General features: G+C 33.4%; 1 protein-coding gene across 1 annotated transcript; it reads left to right on the top strand.

The window, feature by feature from the left end:
- The first annotated feature begins 11,506 nt into the window (after positions 1-11,506).
- On the top strand, positions 11,507-15,015 carry LOC18106810 (receptor-like protein kinase HSL1). The gene is made up of 2 exons (XM_024589434.2): positions 11,507-14,146; positions 14,286-15,015. Exons 1-2 carry the CDS (start codon positions 11,578-11,580, stop codon positions 14,684-14,686), a joined length of 2,970 nt encoding a protein of 989 aa, XP_024445202.2. The 5' UTR covers positions 11,507-11,577; the 3' UTR covers positions 14,687-15,015.
- Positions 15,016-15,106: the final 91 nt, after the last annotated feature.

The raw sequence follows: 15,106 nt of genomic DNA on the forward strand, positions 1-15,106 counted from the left end.
TATTGCCTTTCTGTATTAGAAGATACAATTTTCAAAAAAATATTCAACTGTTCTCCTAATTTAGCAATGAAGAATCAGATTTTTGATAATGAAGATGATTTTTCTCTTTTGGATTCACTGAATGCAGTTGTAACTAGCCAATACTAGTAAAACTATCACTCATAGTCGTTGTTACTAGACCAACGTTGTTGTATTGTTGTTGGTGTGGCTTTAGGGAATTATGTTTGTATGCATTTGTCTCTTCCTTTGAATTCTGAATTTCTGCTCTAGGAATAAAGGGAATGAGAGCTGATGGAGCAACATTTCAATGCGTTATTTTTGTCTATGCAAACATAAAAAAAGGTACTAAAATAAATAGCATTTTTTAGTAAAATGATTTCATAAATCACTTCTGTAACACCATTCCTTACTTCAAAGTTGATTGTTGCTTTGGCATGGGCCGGGGTTTTGGGGGTCAGTTTCTTTCTTTTTGCTTTTCGATTTCGATTTTGATTTCGCTTTAAAGTCTTACTTCTGATATTATTTGAAGAAAACCCAGCTAAGCTAAAAATATCATGCTGCTTCTTTGAATTGTGGGATTCTTATTTGATTGGAATAGGCAGTTAGGTTGGGAGTGATTTTTGCCATTTTCTTAAAGAGTTGATGTCTAATCTTAGATGATTAATCAATTTTCTTAAAGAGTTGATGTCTCATAACTAAACATTGCTTTTTCACTGCTATTTATCCAAAATCAATTTTGAATCTTCTGCCCATCTTCTTTTTCATGTATTTTTTGGGTTCTTTTCATGTATCTTTTTTTATATATAAATAATACTTTGCTTGGACAGTAAAATCATTGAGAAATTCGTAGAACCTAAGGAATGAAGAAGCTAACAATCATCACTTTGCCATTCTCATAGGGCCAGGGATATGGTAAATTAATTTGCTGATGTGATATGATATTTCTCTTTTAGACTTGTATTTGGAATTGATTTTTTACAAATACATGATTGAATATACTGGTGAACTTGTCAAACCTCCAATAGATCATGGGAGAAAGCGCTCTAGTTTATGCTTCAGGTTTGTAACTGGTGCGTTTCTGTTGAGAATGTTGCTGCTGTCCTTACTCTTTGTATGCATGTATTTGTCATCTAGCACAACTACAAATTATCATCCTAAAACTAATGTGATTATTTCTGAAAGAGTTGATTGCTTACTGTGTTGAAGTCCTCTACAAAGCTGTTGAGATCGAAGTTTACCTCTTCTTTTCCTTGTTAATGTAAGGCGTGCTGGGACTTGTATGTTTAGATCAAACTTTATTAATCATAAGGGCTGGAAGTATTGCTCATCTGATTAATCATCACTCGTGTGGGGTGTGGTATCATCTGTTCATCCTGTTTATGATTAAGTTTTGACAGATAAATTTCATCCAACTTTATAGCATTTTTTCCCTCTTTAACTTTTCAAACTTTATTATCACATGGATAATAAATGGCACTACCATAAATAACATTTTTTCAGTAAAAATAACATTTTTTTAGTAAATTGATTTCATAAATCACTTTCTTGTTTTACCCTAAACTCTAACCCTAAAACATCATAACCCCAAAAAAAACCCACATCCTACAAAACCCTAAAACACTAAAACATCTTAAACCCTAAAATACCCTTAAAACACTAAAATACCCTAAAAAACCCTAACCCTAACACCCTAAAAAACCCTAAACAATAAAATACTTTAAAATCCTAAACCCTAAAAATACCCTAAAAAATCCTAAACCCTAAACTCTAAAAATACCCTAAACCCTAAAAAACTCTAAACCCTAAGCCTTAAAAATACCCTAAACCTAAAAAACCCTAAACCCTAACTCTAAAAATACCATAAATCCTAAAAAACCCTAAACCCTAAAAATAACCTAAACCCTAAACCCTAACCCTAACCCTAAAAATCCAAAACCCTAACCCTAAAAAACCCTAAACCGTAACCCTAAAAATACCCTAAACCCTAAACCCTAACCCTAACCCTAAAAATCCTAAACCCTAACCCTAAAAAACCCCAAAAAACCCTAAACCCTAAAAATAACCCAAAACCTATAAAAACCCTAAACCCTAAAAATACACTAAACCCTAAAAAACCCTAAACCCTAAACCCTAAAAATACCCTCCTAACCCTAACCTTAAAAAACCCTAAATCCTAAACCCTAAAAATACCATCCTAACCCTAAACCCTAAACCCTAAAAACCCTAAACCCTAAACCCTAAAAATACCCTCCTAACCCTAAACCCTAAAAAACCCTAAACCCTAAAAATACCCTCCTAACCCTAAACCCTAAAAAACCCTAAACCCTAACCCTAACCCTAAAAAACCCTAAACCCTAACCCTAAAATACCCTAAACCCTAAACCCTAAAAAACCCTAACCTAACCCTAAACCCTAAACCCTAACCCTAACCCTAAAATCCTAAACCCTAAACCCTAACCCCTAACCCTAACCCCAACCCTAATCCTAAAAACCCTAAACCCTAAAAAACCCTAAACCCTAAACCCCAAAAAACCCTAAACCCTAAAAATAACCTAAAACCTATAAAAACCCTAAACCCTAAACCCTAAAAATACACTAAACCCTAAAAAATCATAAACCCTAAACCCTAAAAATACCTTCCTAACCCTAAACCCTAAAAAACCCTAAACCCTAAACCCTAAAAAACCATAAACTCTAAACCCTAAACCCTAAAAATACACTAAACCCTAAAAAATCATAAACCCTAAACCCTAAAAATACCCTCCTAACCCTAAACCCTAAAAAACCCTAAACCCTAAACCCTAAAAAACCATAAACTCTAAACCCTAAACCCTAAAAATACACTAAACCCTAAAAAATCATAAACCCTAAACCCTAAAAATACCCTCCTAACCCTAAACCCTAAAAAACCCTAAACCCTAAATCATAAACCCTAAAAAAATCCTAAACCCTAAACCTAAAAAAAAACACTAAAATACCCTAAACCCTAAATAATAAAATATCATAAACCCTAAACCTCCAAAAAAACACTAAATCCTAAACAATTAAATACCCTAAACATTAAAATACCTGAACCCTAAAATATCTAAACCCTAAACCCTAAAACACCCTAAACAATAAAATACCCTAAACCCTAAATACTCTAAACCTAGCCTAAAAAACCCTAAACCTTAAAACACTAAAATATCATAAACACTAACCCTAATAAACCTTAAACCCTAATAAACCTTAAACCCTAAAAAACCCTAAACCCAAAATACCATAAAAAAACCCTAAACCCTAAAAATACCCTGAACCTTAAACTCTGAAATACCCTAAACCTTAAAAATCTTAAATCCTTAACCATAAAATACCATAAATTCTAAATTCTAAAAAACTCTAAACCCTAAAATACCCTAACTATACCCTTAAAAAAAAAAGCCCCAACTCCTAAAAAAACCCTAACTCCTAAAATATCTTAAACCCTAACCCTAGGTCCAAAACATCTATATTATCATTATTTTACAATATGCTTGACAAAATTATAAAGTCTTGAAAAATAATAATTAATGGCTTCTTGTTGTTGTTTTTTTAGTGGAAATGATATATCACAAAAGAGGATTAATTTTTTCTTGTAGTTATTTCTTTCATTTTTTTTTATGGATCAAGTAATTAAAAATGTTTGTTTCCTCATTTGGTTTTCTAAGTTAGATCCAGGACCAACATTTTCATATAAAATGACTTGAAAAGGTGAAAATATTCTTCTAATATTGAATGAATTCTATCTGTGCCGGCGATTTGATAAAATTGGAAAAGGGTTTCTACTTGTTTTATAAAACACAAATTAGGGATTGGATTTTAAAATAAATATTTTTCTCTCTTTTTATGTTTTTTGGTTGGTCGTGTGCATGTCCCTCCTTATCATTTATCTAGAATGTGTTTCCATTTTACATGAAAATTTCTGGTCCATGCCAATACCGCAATTAGAGCAATTGGAGAGCTGGCCCCAATCAAATTTATAATTTACAAATAGAGAGTACTGTTATCAAACAAATCATGAACACATGAGCAATTTGAATAATTAAAAGAAATTCAGGGGGGGAAATGGTAATTTAACACTGATATTATCTTGCCAGGAAATCAATGTCGAGCGTCTCAAAGTCATCTTGGTAGAAAAAGACATAAAAAGCATCCCCAAGAGCCTCAATCGACAAGATGCAACCTTCCATTTATTAGTGAAGAAAAACCACAGCAAGAAGGGGCCCTTATGCTGTTAATGGAGCTAATTTAGGTGAAGAAAGGGTACCAAATAATGGAGCTAATTTCTACTTGGTTGTTTTATTAATTTGACTAGGGACAACGTTATGTTGTTATTCGCAAAACATACCAAAATTAGTTAAATATTTAAATGTACGGATCTTAAACAATTCACTAGCATAAGTCCGAGAATTTCATCATTCTTTCAAATAATTTATCTGGATTAAAATTATTAAATCCAATCTAACTCAAGATTTAAGTTACGAGTTGAATGAGTTAGCTCTAATTAATCTAAAATTATATTATTTTATTTTTTAAAAAAATTAATTTAAAACTCGATTTAGAAAGTTACATTCGGTGTTGATTTGCCGAGGTAGGTCTAATAATACTAGTCTAAATTTGAGTCCGAAGTGATATATATGGAAAACGAAACCTCGACCATTAATTCTTGAGCCGGAGGTAAAAGTGAAGTATTATAGTTACAGTATATGAAGTGAAGTCAACATCGATCATTAATTTCAGAGAAGAAACATGAATGGTGGCTCTGTATGAAGAAAATGGAGCAAGCCTTCATCGATTTTGAGTTTCCAGTTTCCAAATCGATGCAAGTGATGGAAGGAATCAATACTTCAATCAGCATTTCTTTGCCGGCACGATTTAGTGAGCCTCCCTATGTACAAATTTGATAAGAAACATGCTGCACTTTCATTAATCTACTATGGCTGCATCTAGGATCTGTTTGTTTTCTAGTTTAAAAAATATTTTTGGAAAGGATTGAATTTTTTTACTTTTAATTAATAATTTTTTAGTATTTTTATATTATTTTAATGTACTACTATTAAAAATAATTTTTAAAAATAAAAAATATTAATTTGAGTGCTGGAAAAATATCTGTGAACATGTCTACTGCATCAACTTTCTCAAATGAGAGAGTAGCAAAAGTGTGCTTGGTTTTGGTTTTGTTAAGGTGGCTTTTCAAGATTTTAAAATAGAAGGGCTTAATTTTCAAATGATGTGATTTTACTGTCTTTATCAAAATTTTAAAAAAACTCAATTCAACAACTTTTTCTTCCCATGTCAAAAAGCATCACCAAAAAAATTTGTCTTTATCGTAAACTCGAATCAAATTTTATATATTGTTATAAAATCTGACAAAACTAGACAAGTTAATTTGATAATCTACCAACTTGAAACTTGATTCGGGCTAGATTTTATATCAAATTAGGTTAGGAGTTGACCCAATCAAACCTGATCGACCCAACAAGTCAATCTACAATTCAATTAACTTGGCTAAAACTCAGTTGGATTTTTTAAAAAACTTAAAATGATATTGTAGTGAAATTCATGTCATTTCGGGTAGACCCGACTAACATTTGATCCAAACCTTGAAACTAGAATTATAACTATGCTTTTTTTATACTCTATCCATTCCTCAAGCTCATAAAAAGCATATTGTTGATTCCAAAATTAGAGATTTTATAATGATTTTACTGTTTATCATAAGACTTGAGATCGATCATGATTTTGTAATTACGACTCATAAAGAAGAATAGATCAATAATTAATTATTAGACTAGTGATTGATTGCTACAGCATGGTAACCAAAATTCAAAAGGTGTGTGGTGTATATTAACTAACAAAGAAAGTGATTGTCTAGTGGGGTTGCAATGAACTTTGTTGGGATATTTCATTTGATAATTCTTGAGATCTTTTCATGAACTTGAACAAATTAAGAATTTCACAAATTTAAGGATAATTCTTTAAACTCGAGTTCAGAAAATTAGGTTATTTTTCTCAATTTGGTATATTTTCTATGTAAAAGCTTTAAATTTAAGGATATATTTTATAAAATTAAAAATCGAGGACTAAAATGGATGCCATATCTCCAGACATCAATTAGTTCTGTCCCATCCTCAACTTTTCTCATTTCTAACTCCGAGAATTTTATTTATTTTTAAGTGGGAAGGATTTAAAAGAAAATGAGAGATGGAAGATACCATTTTAGATCAATCAACGACTTTTATGATATTTGGAGAAAAATGGAGCAGAAGGGAAAGAAAGTTTATTTATTTATTTTTTTCTGTAAAAGATCTCGAGGTATATATTCGGATTCATTGGTTCCTAAAATTGTAAAATTATCTCGAATACAATTCCTCGTTTTTTTATTTAGAGAAAGCAATTCATCTTTTTATAATGGAGAGAAAAGTTGCTCTTCTAGTAGGTTAATAAGATGCTGAAGTGCTTCTTTCTATGTAGTGTAAAGGTTGTTTGGTGTTGCAGCTACATTGTTATTTTATTATTTTTTGAATTATTTTATTTTAAATTAATATTTTTGATATTTTTATATTATTTTGATGTATTAATATAAAAAAATTAAATAAATTTAAAAATATTATTTTAATATATTTTCAAATAAAAAAAAAATTTAAAACACAATCTCTACTATACTCCTAAACATGTATTAAAAACGATGCATTTTCAAGGCTTGAAGTAGGAGAGAAGGGGAAATAATATCATCATTTTTATTCTATATAATACAAAAATGAATGAATGACTCATTCTATCAACTATATATAAGAATCGAACAAGGAAAAATATTAAAAATACTCATATATATATATATAGTTAATTAATATATATTATTGTCAAAGAACCAATTCAACTCAAAAGCTTAAGCTATTAGGTGAGATCCCAATATATGATTTATATTATTTTCTAACACATTCCCTCTAGTGAAAACTCTCTGGGCTTGAAACTTGTACAGACTCACATTACCTTGTGTTTAATTTTAATCAAATAAATAGAGATGGTGAAATTCAAACTTGTGACCGCTTGATCATCAAGACTCTAATATCATATCAAATAACTAATTAAATCCAAAAGCCTAAACTATTAAGTAAGATTATATTATTTTCTAATAACTAATTTTCCAAAAGCCAAAAGCCTAAGATTATATATGATTTATATTATTTTCTAACCATTATAATTATATAATTTTACATGTTTCTCGATAAAATAACGAAAAAGCTATAGCTTATTCTTAACCTAACTTATCAAAATACAAAAGCTAATAGCCCACATGATTGAACATGACAAAATCATATCCCAATATGTGAGTGAATTGCTGTATTCCAAAACCCCACGTTCATGAGCTATCATAGGCTTGAAGCATGGTACTTTGCTGCAAGTGAGACAGATTCCATTCTGAAATACTCTTACAGGGCACTAGCGAACATCATTTGTCAAAAAGGGGATGAGGAGACCTCGCATGTAATTGGCTCTCGGCACCATTTATTCACCAAGAATAATCATAAGTGCTCTGTACAAGAGGGAAAAAGACGAGTTAGATCTGATTTTCAACAATGGCAGCCATTCTTTTTTGGAGCAAATCTATATCAAATTCACGTGTTCAAGTTCTCTGTACCTGTAACTATTCCCTCACTTTGCTTTTTTGACTAATTACTCCCACTAACCCAACTACTTTTGTCTCGAATCGATTATTACATGACAGGAGGGTATAATCAAGAAACTTGACTCATCGACAACTAGTTTTGTCTCACTCATCGACAACTAGTTTTGTCTCAACGTGTTCTCTTTTAATGGTCTTGTTATTCTCAAACAAGTTATTAAACCTTAAAATTATATTTTTATGTATTTGTACATGATATTAAAAGTATTTATTAAACTCTGTTTCTTTCGATTCAAAATATAAACTCGGAGTTATAAGAGTATATAATATTAAAGAACAATCTTAATTTTTTTTAATATATTTCTTTAAATAAAATCTTTTTAGGCTTGAAATTTGCACATGCTCATTTTATTTTGTGCTTAATTTTTATCAAATAAATAGGGATGATGAGATTCGAACTCGTGACCGCTTGGTCATCAAGGTTCTGATACCTTGTAAAAGAACCATTTCAATCTAAAAGCTTAAGCTGTTAGGTGAGATCTTAGGATATGATTTATATTATTCTCTAATATGTAGTAGCTTGGATTAGGTTTTTTTTTATTATCGCATAGTTTTACACACTGACTTATTCAAGCTCCGACCCGGTTGATTTCATGAAACTTGAATCAGGTTTGGTGGGATCAATTTTAAAGATTTTTTTTAGTGGTTATATTATTTTGGGATTGACTCGATGATTCACGGGTTGATTCATCAATTCAATAACCCGAGCCCCGAACAAGTTCATGGTTTTAAACAAGTTATTGTTCACATAATGATTATTTCTTGCTAAAATGAAACGCTAAATAGCATAGAAACTCATTATGAGAAACAAAATCAGTGACCATCTGGAACAATATTCAGCAACAATATAGCTCGATGCTTCATAATTGGCTTGCCAAAACTAATCTCATATACAGAAGTATCAATAATTCTTCTCGTGTTGGAGAATTAATATGCATATATATACCCATTAATATTCATTAATGTATATATATTATTGAGTTCCTATGCTCTATTATATATATATATAGCTCATTTAATTAATGTATAAAGATATAAAAGACAAAACAGTAGAAACATAAAGTTATTTGTCTTTGTTGTTTTGAAAAATAAAAATTTAATTTAAAATTTATCTAGAAGTAGATTTATCTTTATACGTTCGTTTCGTCTCTTTACACTTAAAACATCTAATTAGAGAAGGGTTTTTTTTTTTTTCCCCATCACCGAGAAGTAGGAATGTTAATCTAAGCTTTAAAAACTAATAATTTGTTAAACAAAGGCACGAATTTTTTCACTAAAGCAACTTTGAAGAGAGTTTATATACTATGAATGCAATGCCTAATATAAAGCAAACCAATTAAATGCCATTTTTAGTTCAAAATCTAATATTTCATTAAGTTTTCATGCTATTTTATGCTTAGTTTGAAAACCTTAGCCAAGAGTTAACTCGTGATAAAACTTAGATCCCAGATTAAGAGGGTTAACAAGAACATTAACTTCAAATTATTTTTTTTAAAAAATAAAAATCACTATGTTTTGACCAAGTTTTCAAAAAAAAAACCAATATGTTGATGGCCGGGTTAGGCCTGGGTTGAGCAAATCAACCTAGGTTTTTGACCGGATTAACTATATTTTTTTTATTTTTTTTTTAACTTAAATCATTTCAGATTTTCTGATAAGTCGGGTTCGGTTAACCCAACATGCCAATGTAGGCTATAAAATCCCTTGATTGATTGGGTTCCAGATTCACCTACCATGCCAATCTGGAATATAAAATAATAATTCGATGATGAAGACCCAAATTTTACATGCATCTATAATATTTTTCTTTTCATTTTCTACCGTTGTTTAATTTACTCGTATCAGTTTCCTCCATGCTGTGAAAACAAAAAATTATCGGTCCACGAATTCTGTGGCCTTTGAATTTGAAGACGAGAAATTGAAGAGTAAAAAGTGGGTTTTCTTTTTGAAAAACAAATAAATAAATTCAATAAAGCTGTCCCTTGCATACTGATGAATGATGACACTAACAGCTGCATGCATAATTTCATAATTACATGATGCCCAGGCAAGAAAAGTCCCATCGCCATTGTTAAGTTTTTCAAAGTCTCAAACTTCGAAGTGTGTGGACTTCATGCAGAGGGCAAGGCCCCAGCTAGCTAGCATGCATGCTTTTCATTGTTCTGCTCTCATCATGCTTTTCATCCCTTGCCAAAGACAGGCATGCATGTTTTTCATTGTATACTCACTCTATTTCACATTGACCCCTCTGCAGTACTTTAATTTACTGTTACAAAGTTTCTGTTTAATTTTTTATTTTTTTGTCTTTTTAGAATCTAATGTACACAACTACTTTGTCTTAGTGTCTTAAAAGTATTTTAAAAAAGATTTGAATTTTTTTATTTTATTTTAAATTAAATTTTTTTAGTATTTTTATGTTTTTTTAATGTGTTGATGTCAAAAATATATTTCCAAGCGAAAAACACTTTGAAAAACAACTGTTATTATAATATCAAACGAGCTCTTATAAAACCCGACTAGTTTTGGTAGGTCAACTCAAGGCTTGGCCCGAGCCTTTCAAATAATTTTTTTCACCAAAATAACATCATTTTAAGTTTTTTAAAGAATGAAACTATATTATTTCAAGGTTTTTTTTTTTAAAAAAAAGCATTGTTGATGATGATGAATTCACCCTATTTATGCATCTTACAATTGAATTCAATACTAATTATTCCATTTAAAGACTAATCCAAATTAATCTAAAATAGCATCATTTTAAGATTTTTTTTGGAAAGAGTTAAACATTATTTCATTTTATTTTTTTAAAATAAATCAAATCTTGACCGATCAACTTAATTTTCATATAATGTTATTTAAAACTCGACTCGAATCTAACCTGTTGATATGGATAACCTTATAAAATGCAATCCCATAAGAGAAAGGTTAGGAAGCAAATAGTGGGATTGATAATTAAATGCTAACTCTTTAATGAGATTGGATTTAGTGGCACTATTTAGTCATGCAATTGAATATATTTTATTGGTTAACTACAAACCTAATTGAAGAACCCTAGTCTCCAATGTAGGCATAGAGTGAAAGAAACATCCAAAATTCTTCCTTCTATTGCCTCTCCATTGACTCCATAGTTTCCATTGATCCCATCAAAATCACCCCAATTATCCCATTTCCAAAACTGTAGCAATCTATCATGTAGGCCTCACTTTTTGTCCCAAGAAAATCCAAAATCTTTCAAAGTTAATTATAACTTAGTCCCTGTAATTTATTAGTTTTATTAGTCTTCGAGATTTTAAAAACTATGTCTTCAACCCTCATGTGTTTTTTTTACTGTCTAGAGATTTAAGGAGCTAATTATGGTGGAACACAAATCTAAAACTATTTTAGGAGTGTTTTAAATTGTGATAATGGTTGTTTTTTAAAGTGTTTTTTTTCTCGGAAATGCATTAAAATAATATTTTTTAAAAATTATTTTTGATATCAATACATCAAAATAATCTGAAAACACCAAAAATATTAATTTGAAGCAAATAAAAAAAATTAATTTTTTTAAAAATACTTTTAAAACATAAAAACAAGCACACCCTAATTATTTTAGGTTTGGATCATGTTAGGATTTTGAGCGGAAAGCACCGGACCCATGACCCTAATTTTTCAAACGAAGTTAGGTCGGGGTCATGTTTGCCACCTTCGCTATGGACTATTTAACTATTTGTAATAATATAAGGACTGTTTCATTTGATTTGATAAACTTTAGGGACTGATCTTATAGTTTACTCCATCTTCCCCCTTCAAAACCCAAATCTCTCAAAGACTCAAACCTCAACACTTTCCCATTTTCCCTCTCTTTCTCTCTCTAAAATAACAAAGGGCAAGACATGTTTTTCTACCTTTCCGTTCTCTTTCTCTCTCTACTCTTCACATCCCACTCACTGAACCAGGACGGCCTGTTTCTCCAGCGAGTCAAACTCGGTCTCTCCGACCCAGCTCATTCCCTCTCTTCTTGGAACGACAGGGACGACACTCCCTGCAACTGGTATGGTATCACATGCGACAACTCGACTCACCGAGTCAGTTCAGTGGACCTTTCCAGCTCGGAGCTCATGGGACCCTTCCCTTACTTCCTTTGCCGCCTCCCCTTTTTGACGTCGATCAATCTGTTGAACAATTCCATCAACTCATCTCTCACCGATGACATTGCCACCTGTCAGAATCTCGAGAGCCTTGACCTGAGTGACAATCTCTTGGTGGGCTCCATTCCCGCGTCACTGTCCGAGTTGAGAAACCTCAAGCTACTCAATTTGGAGTCGAACAACTTTTCCGGTGTTATTCCGGCGAAGTTCGGTCTGTTCCAGAAACTGGAGTGGATTTCACTTGCTGGGAACCTGCTCACTGGGTCCATACCGAGTGAGCTTGGTAACATTTCCACTCTCCAGCATCTTCTAGTGGGTTATAACCCTTTTGCACCGAGTAGGATACCGAGTCAGTTCGGTAACTTGAGTAACCTGGTGGAGCTCTGGCTAGCTAATTGTAACCTTGTGGGTCCGATTCCTGAGAGTTTAAGCAAGCTAACTCGGTTGACCAATCTTGATTTCTCACTGAATCGACTAACTGGGTCGATACCGAGCTGGCTTACTGGATTGAAGAGCATTGAGCAAATTGAGCTCTATAACAACTCCTTATCAGGTGGATTGCCTCTGGGATTTTCGAATTTGACCATGCTGAGAAGATTTGATGCCTCAACGAACCAGTTAACTGGGACAATCCCTACTCAGTTGACTCAGTTGGAGCTCGAGTCCCTGAACTTGTTTGAGAACAGACTTGTAGGGACTCTGCCAGAGAGCATAGCAAACTCACCAAATTTGTATGAACTCAAATTGTTCAATAATGAACTTACCGGTGAGTTACCAAGTCAGCTCGGGCTTAACTCACCATTGAAGTGGTTAGATGTTTCGTACAATAAATTCTCCGGTAACATTCCGGGGAATTTGTGTGCAAAAGGTGAGTTGGAGGACTTGATTTTGATTTACAATTCGTTTTCCGGTAAAATCCCGGAGAGTCTGGGAAAATGTGATAGTTTAGGCCGGGTTCGGTTAAGGAATAATGGGTTTACAGGCGCTGTGCCTGAGGAATTCTGGGGGCTGCCGCAAGTTTACTTGTTTGAACTTGAAGAGAATTCATTCTCCGGGAAAGTCTCTAATAGGATTGCCTCTGCTTATAATCTATCTGTGTTGAAGATTTCGAAAAATAAGTTCTCGGGTAATTTACCAATGGAGATTGGTTTTCTAGGCAAGTTGATTGACTTTTCGGCGAGTGATAACATGTTTACAGGTCCAATTCCGGAGAGTATGGTTAATTTGAGTACCCTGAGTATGCTTGTGCTTGGTGACAATGAATTGTCTGGTGGGCTTCCGGGTGGGATTCAGGGTTGGAAGAGCTTGAATGAGCTTAATTTGGCGAATAACAAGCTTTCTGGCCCGATCCCGGATGAGATTGGGAGCTTGCAAGTGCTTAATTATCTTGATCTGTCCGGAAATTACTTTTCGGGGAAGATTCCGGTACAATTGGAGGATTTGAATCTCAATCTGTTGAACTTGTCGAACAATATGCTTTCGGGGGCGCTCCCTCCACTTTATGCTAAAGAGATGTATAGGAGTAGCTTTGTGGGAAATCCAGGTTTGTGTGGTGATTTGAAGGATCTTTGTCTGCAGGAGGGTGATTCGAAGAAGCAGAGTTACTTGTGGATTCTTCGGTCGACTTTTATACTTGCTGTGGTAGTGTTTGTTGTTGGTGTTGTTTGGTTCTACTTCAAGTACCAGGATTTCAAGAAAGAAAAGGAGGTTGTTACTATATCGAAGTGGAGATCGTTCCATAAGATTGGTTTTAGTGAATTTGAGATCCTTGATTTTCTTAGAGAAGATAATGTGATTGGAAGTGGAGCTTCTGGGAAAGTCTACAAGGCAGTGCTTAGCAATGGCGAGACCGTGGCAGTGAAGAAGCTAGGTGGAGAGAGCAAGAAAGACAATACAAATGGCAGCTCTGAAAAAGACGAATTCGAAGCAGAAGTTGAGACTTTGGGGAGGATTAGGCACAAAAACATTGTCAGATTGTGGTGTTGTTGCAATACCGGAGATTGCAAGCTTCTGGTATACGAATATATGCCAAATGGGAGCTTGGGGGACTTGTTGCATGGCAGCAAGGGAGGCTCGTTGGATTGGCCTACAAGGTACAGGATAGCTTTGGATGCAGCTGAGGGCTTGTCTTATTTGCATCATGATTGTGTTCCTCCGATTGTTCATCGGGATGTAAAATCGAACAACATATTGTTAGATGCAGAATTTGGTGCCAGGGTTGCCGACTTTGGAGTTGCCAAAGTTGTTCAAGGAGTCAACAAAGGAATGGAATCAATGTCTGTTATTGCAGGCTCCTGCGGCTATATTGCACCAGGTATTTCACTTGTGTCCAACTGAATTGTTAATATGAAGTGATTTGATCAAATTAAGCTTAGTTTTCGCCTGCTTTAGCTAATCGTTTAGGCTCCAAGTCATTACTGTAATTGAATATGTCTGAACTTGATTCGATGCAGAATATGCATATACTCTCAGAGTGAACGAGAAGAGCGACATCTATAGTTTCGGGGTGGTCATATTAGAGTTGGTGACAGGCAGACTCCCCGTAGATCCAGAGTTCGGAGAGAAAGACTTGGTGAAATGGGTTTGCACCACCTTAGACCAGAATGGGATGGATCATGTAATCGACCCCGAGCTCGATTCACGTTACAAGGATGAGATTTCCAAGGTTCTCGATATCGGTCTCCGATGCACAAGCTCATTTCCCATCAGCCGCCCCTCAATGCGAAGGGTGGTGAAAATGTTGCAGGAAGCTGGCATGGGAGAGAAGCCTACAGCCGACAAGAATGATGAGAAGCCAACTCCTTATTACCATGAAGAAGTCTCTGATCAGGGAAGTTTAGTTCAAGAATTTTGAGTTCAGACTTGACTGAAGTAGTAGCTAGAGAGCACCTCTACTGAATCTCCATCCATGGCCTCATGGTGTTTGATTTCTAGGGGCAGAGGGAAAGTGATTGACGTAACTATATGAGGTAGATTCCACATGCCCTAGTTGAAAAGTATAGCTATGTTAAGACCACAGATTAAGATGTCAGAAAGATTGTACCTGTCTAGTACTATTTTAGTTGGTGCTATCCTCTTTGGTTAGGTAATTGTAACATGTAGGGCATGTTTGTGAAAATGTGATAAATGAAGTTTTTTTTTAAAAAATAGATTAAAATAATAGATATTATAACATCAAAACAATTTTAAAATATTAAAAAAAATTAATTTAAAATAAAAAATTATTTTCACGAAAAGCAAGACAAATCTTAATACCTAACACCCCCCATGAAAA

The sequence above is a fragment of the Populus trichocarpa genome, chromosome 17 (assembly GCF_000002775.5).
Source record: "Populus trichocarpa isolate Nisqually-1 chromosome 17, P.trichocarpa_v4.1, whole genome shotgun sequence".
In the NCBI taxonomy this organism is placed as follows: Eukaryota; Viridiplantae; Streptophyta; class Magnoliopsida; order Malpighiales; family Salicaceae; genus Populus; species Populus trichocarpa.

What these genes read in the sequence shown, in the direction of transcription:
- LOC18106810 (XM_024589434.2), top strand. Translation starts at nt 11,578, where the DNA reads ATGTTTTTCTACCTTTCCGTTCTCTTTCTCTCTCTACTCTTCACATCC. An exon ending in CTGCGGCTATATTGCACCAG is followed by an intron (nt 14,147 to 14,285) that starts GTATTTCACTTG and finishes GATTCGATGCAG; the next exon opens with AATATGCATATACTCTCAGA.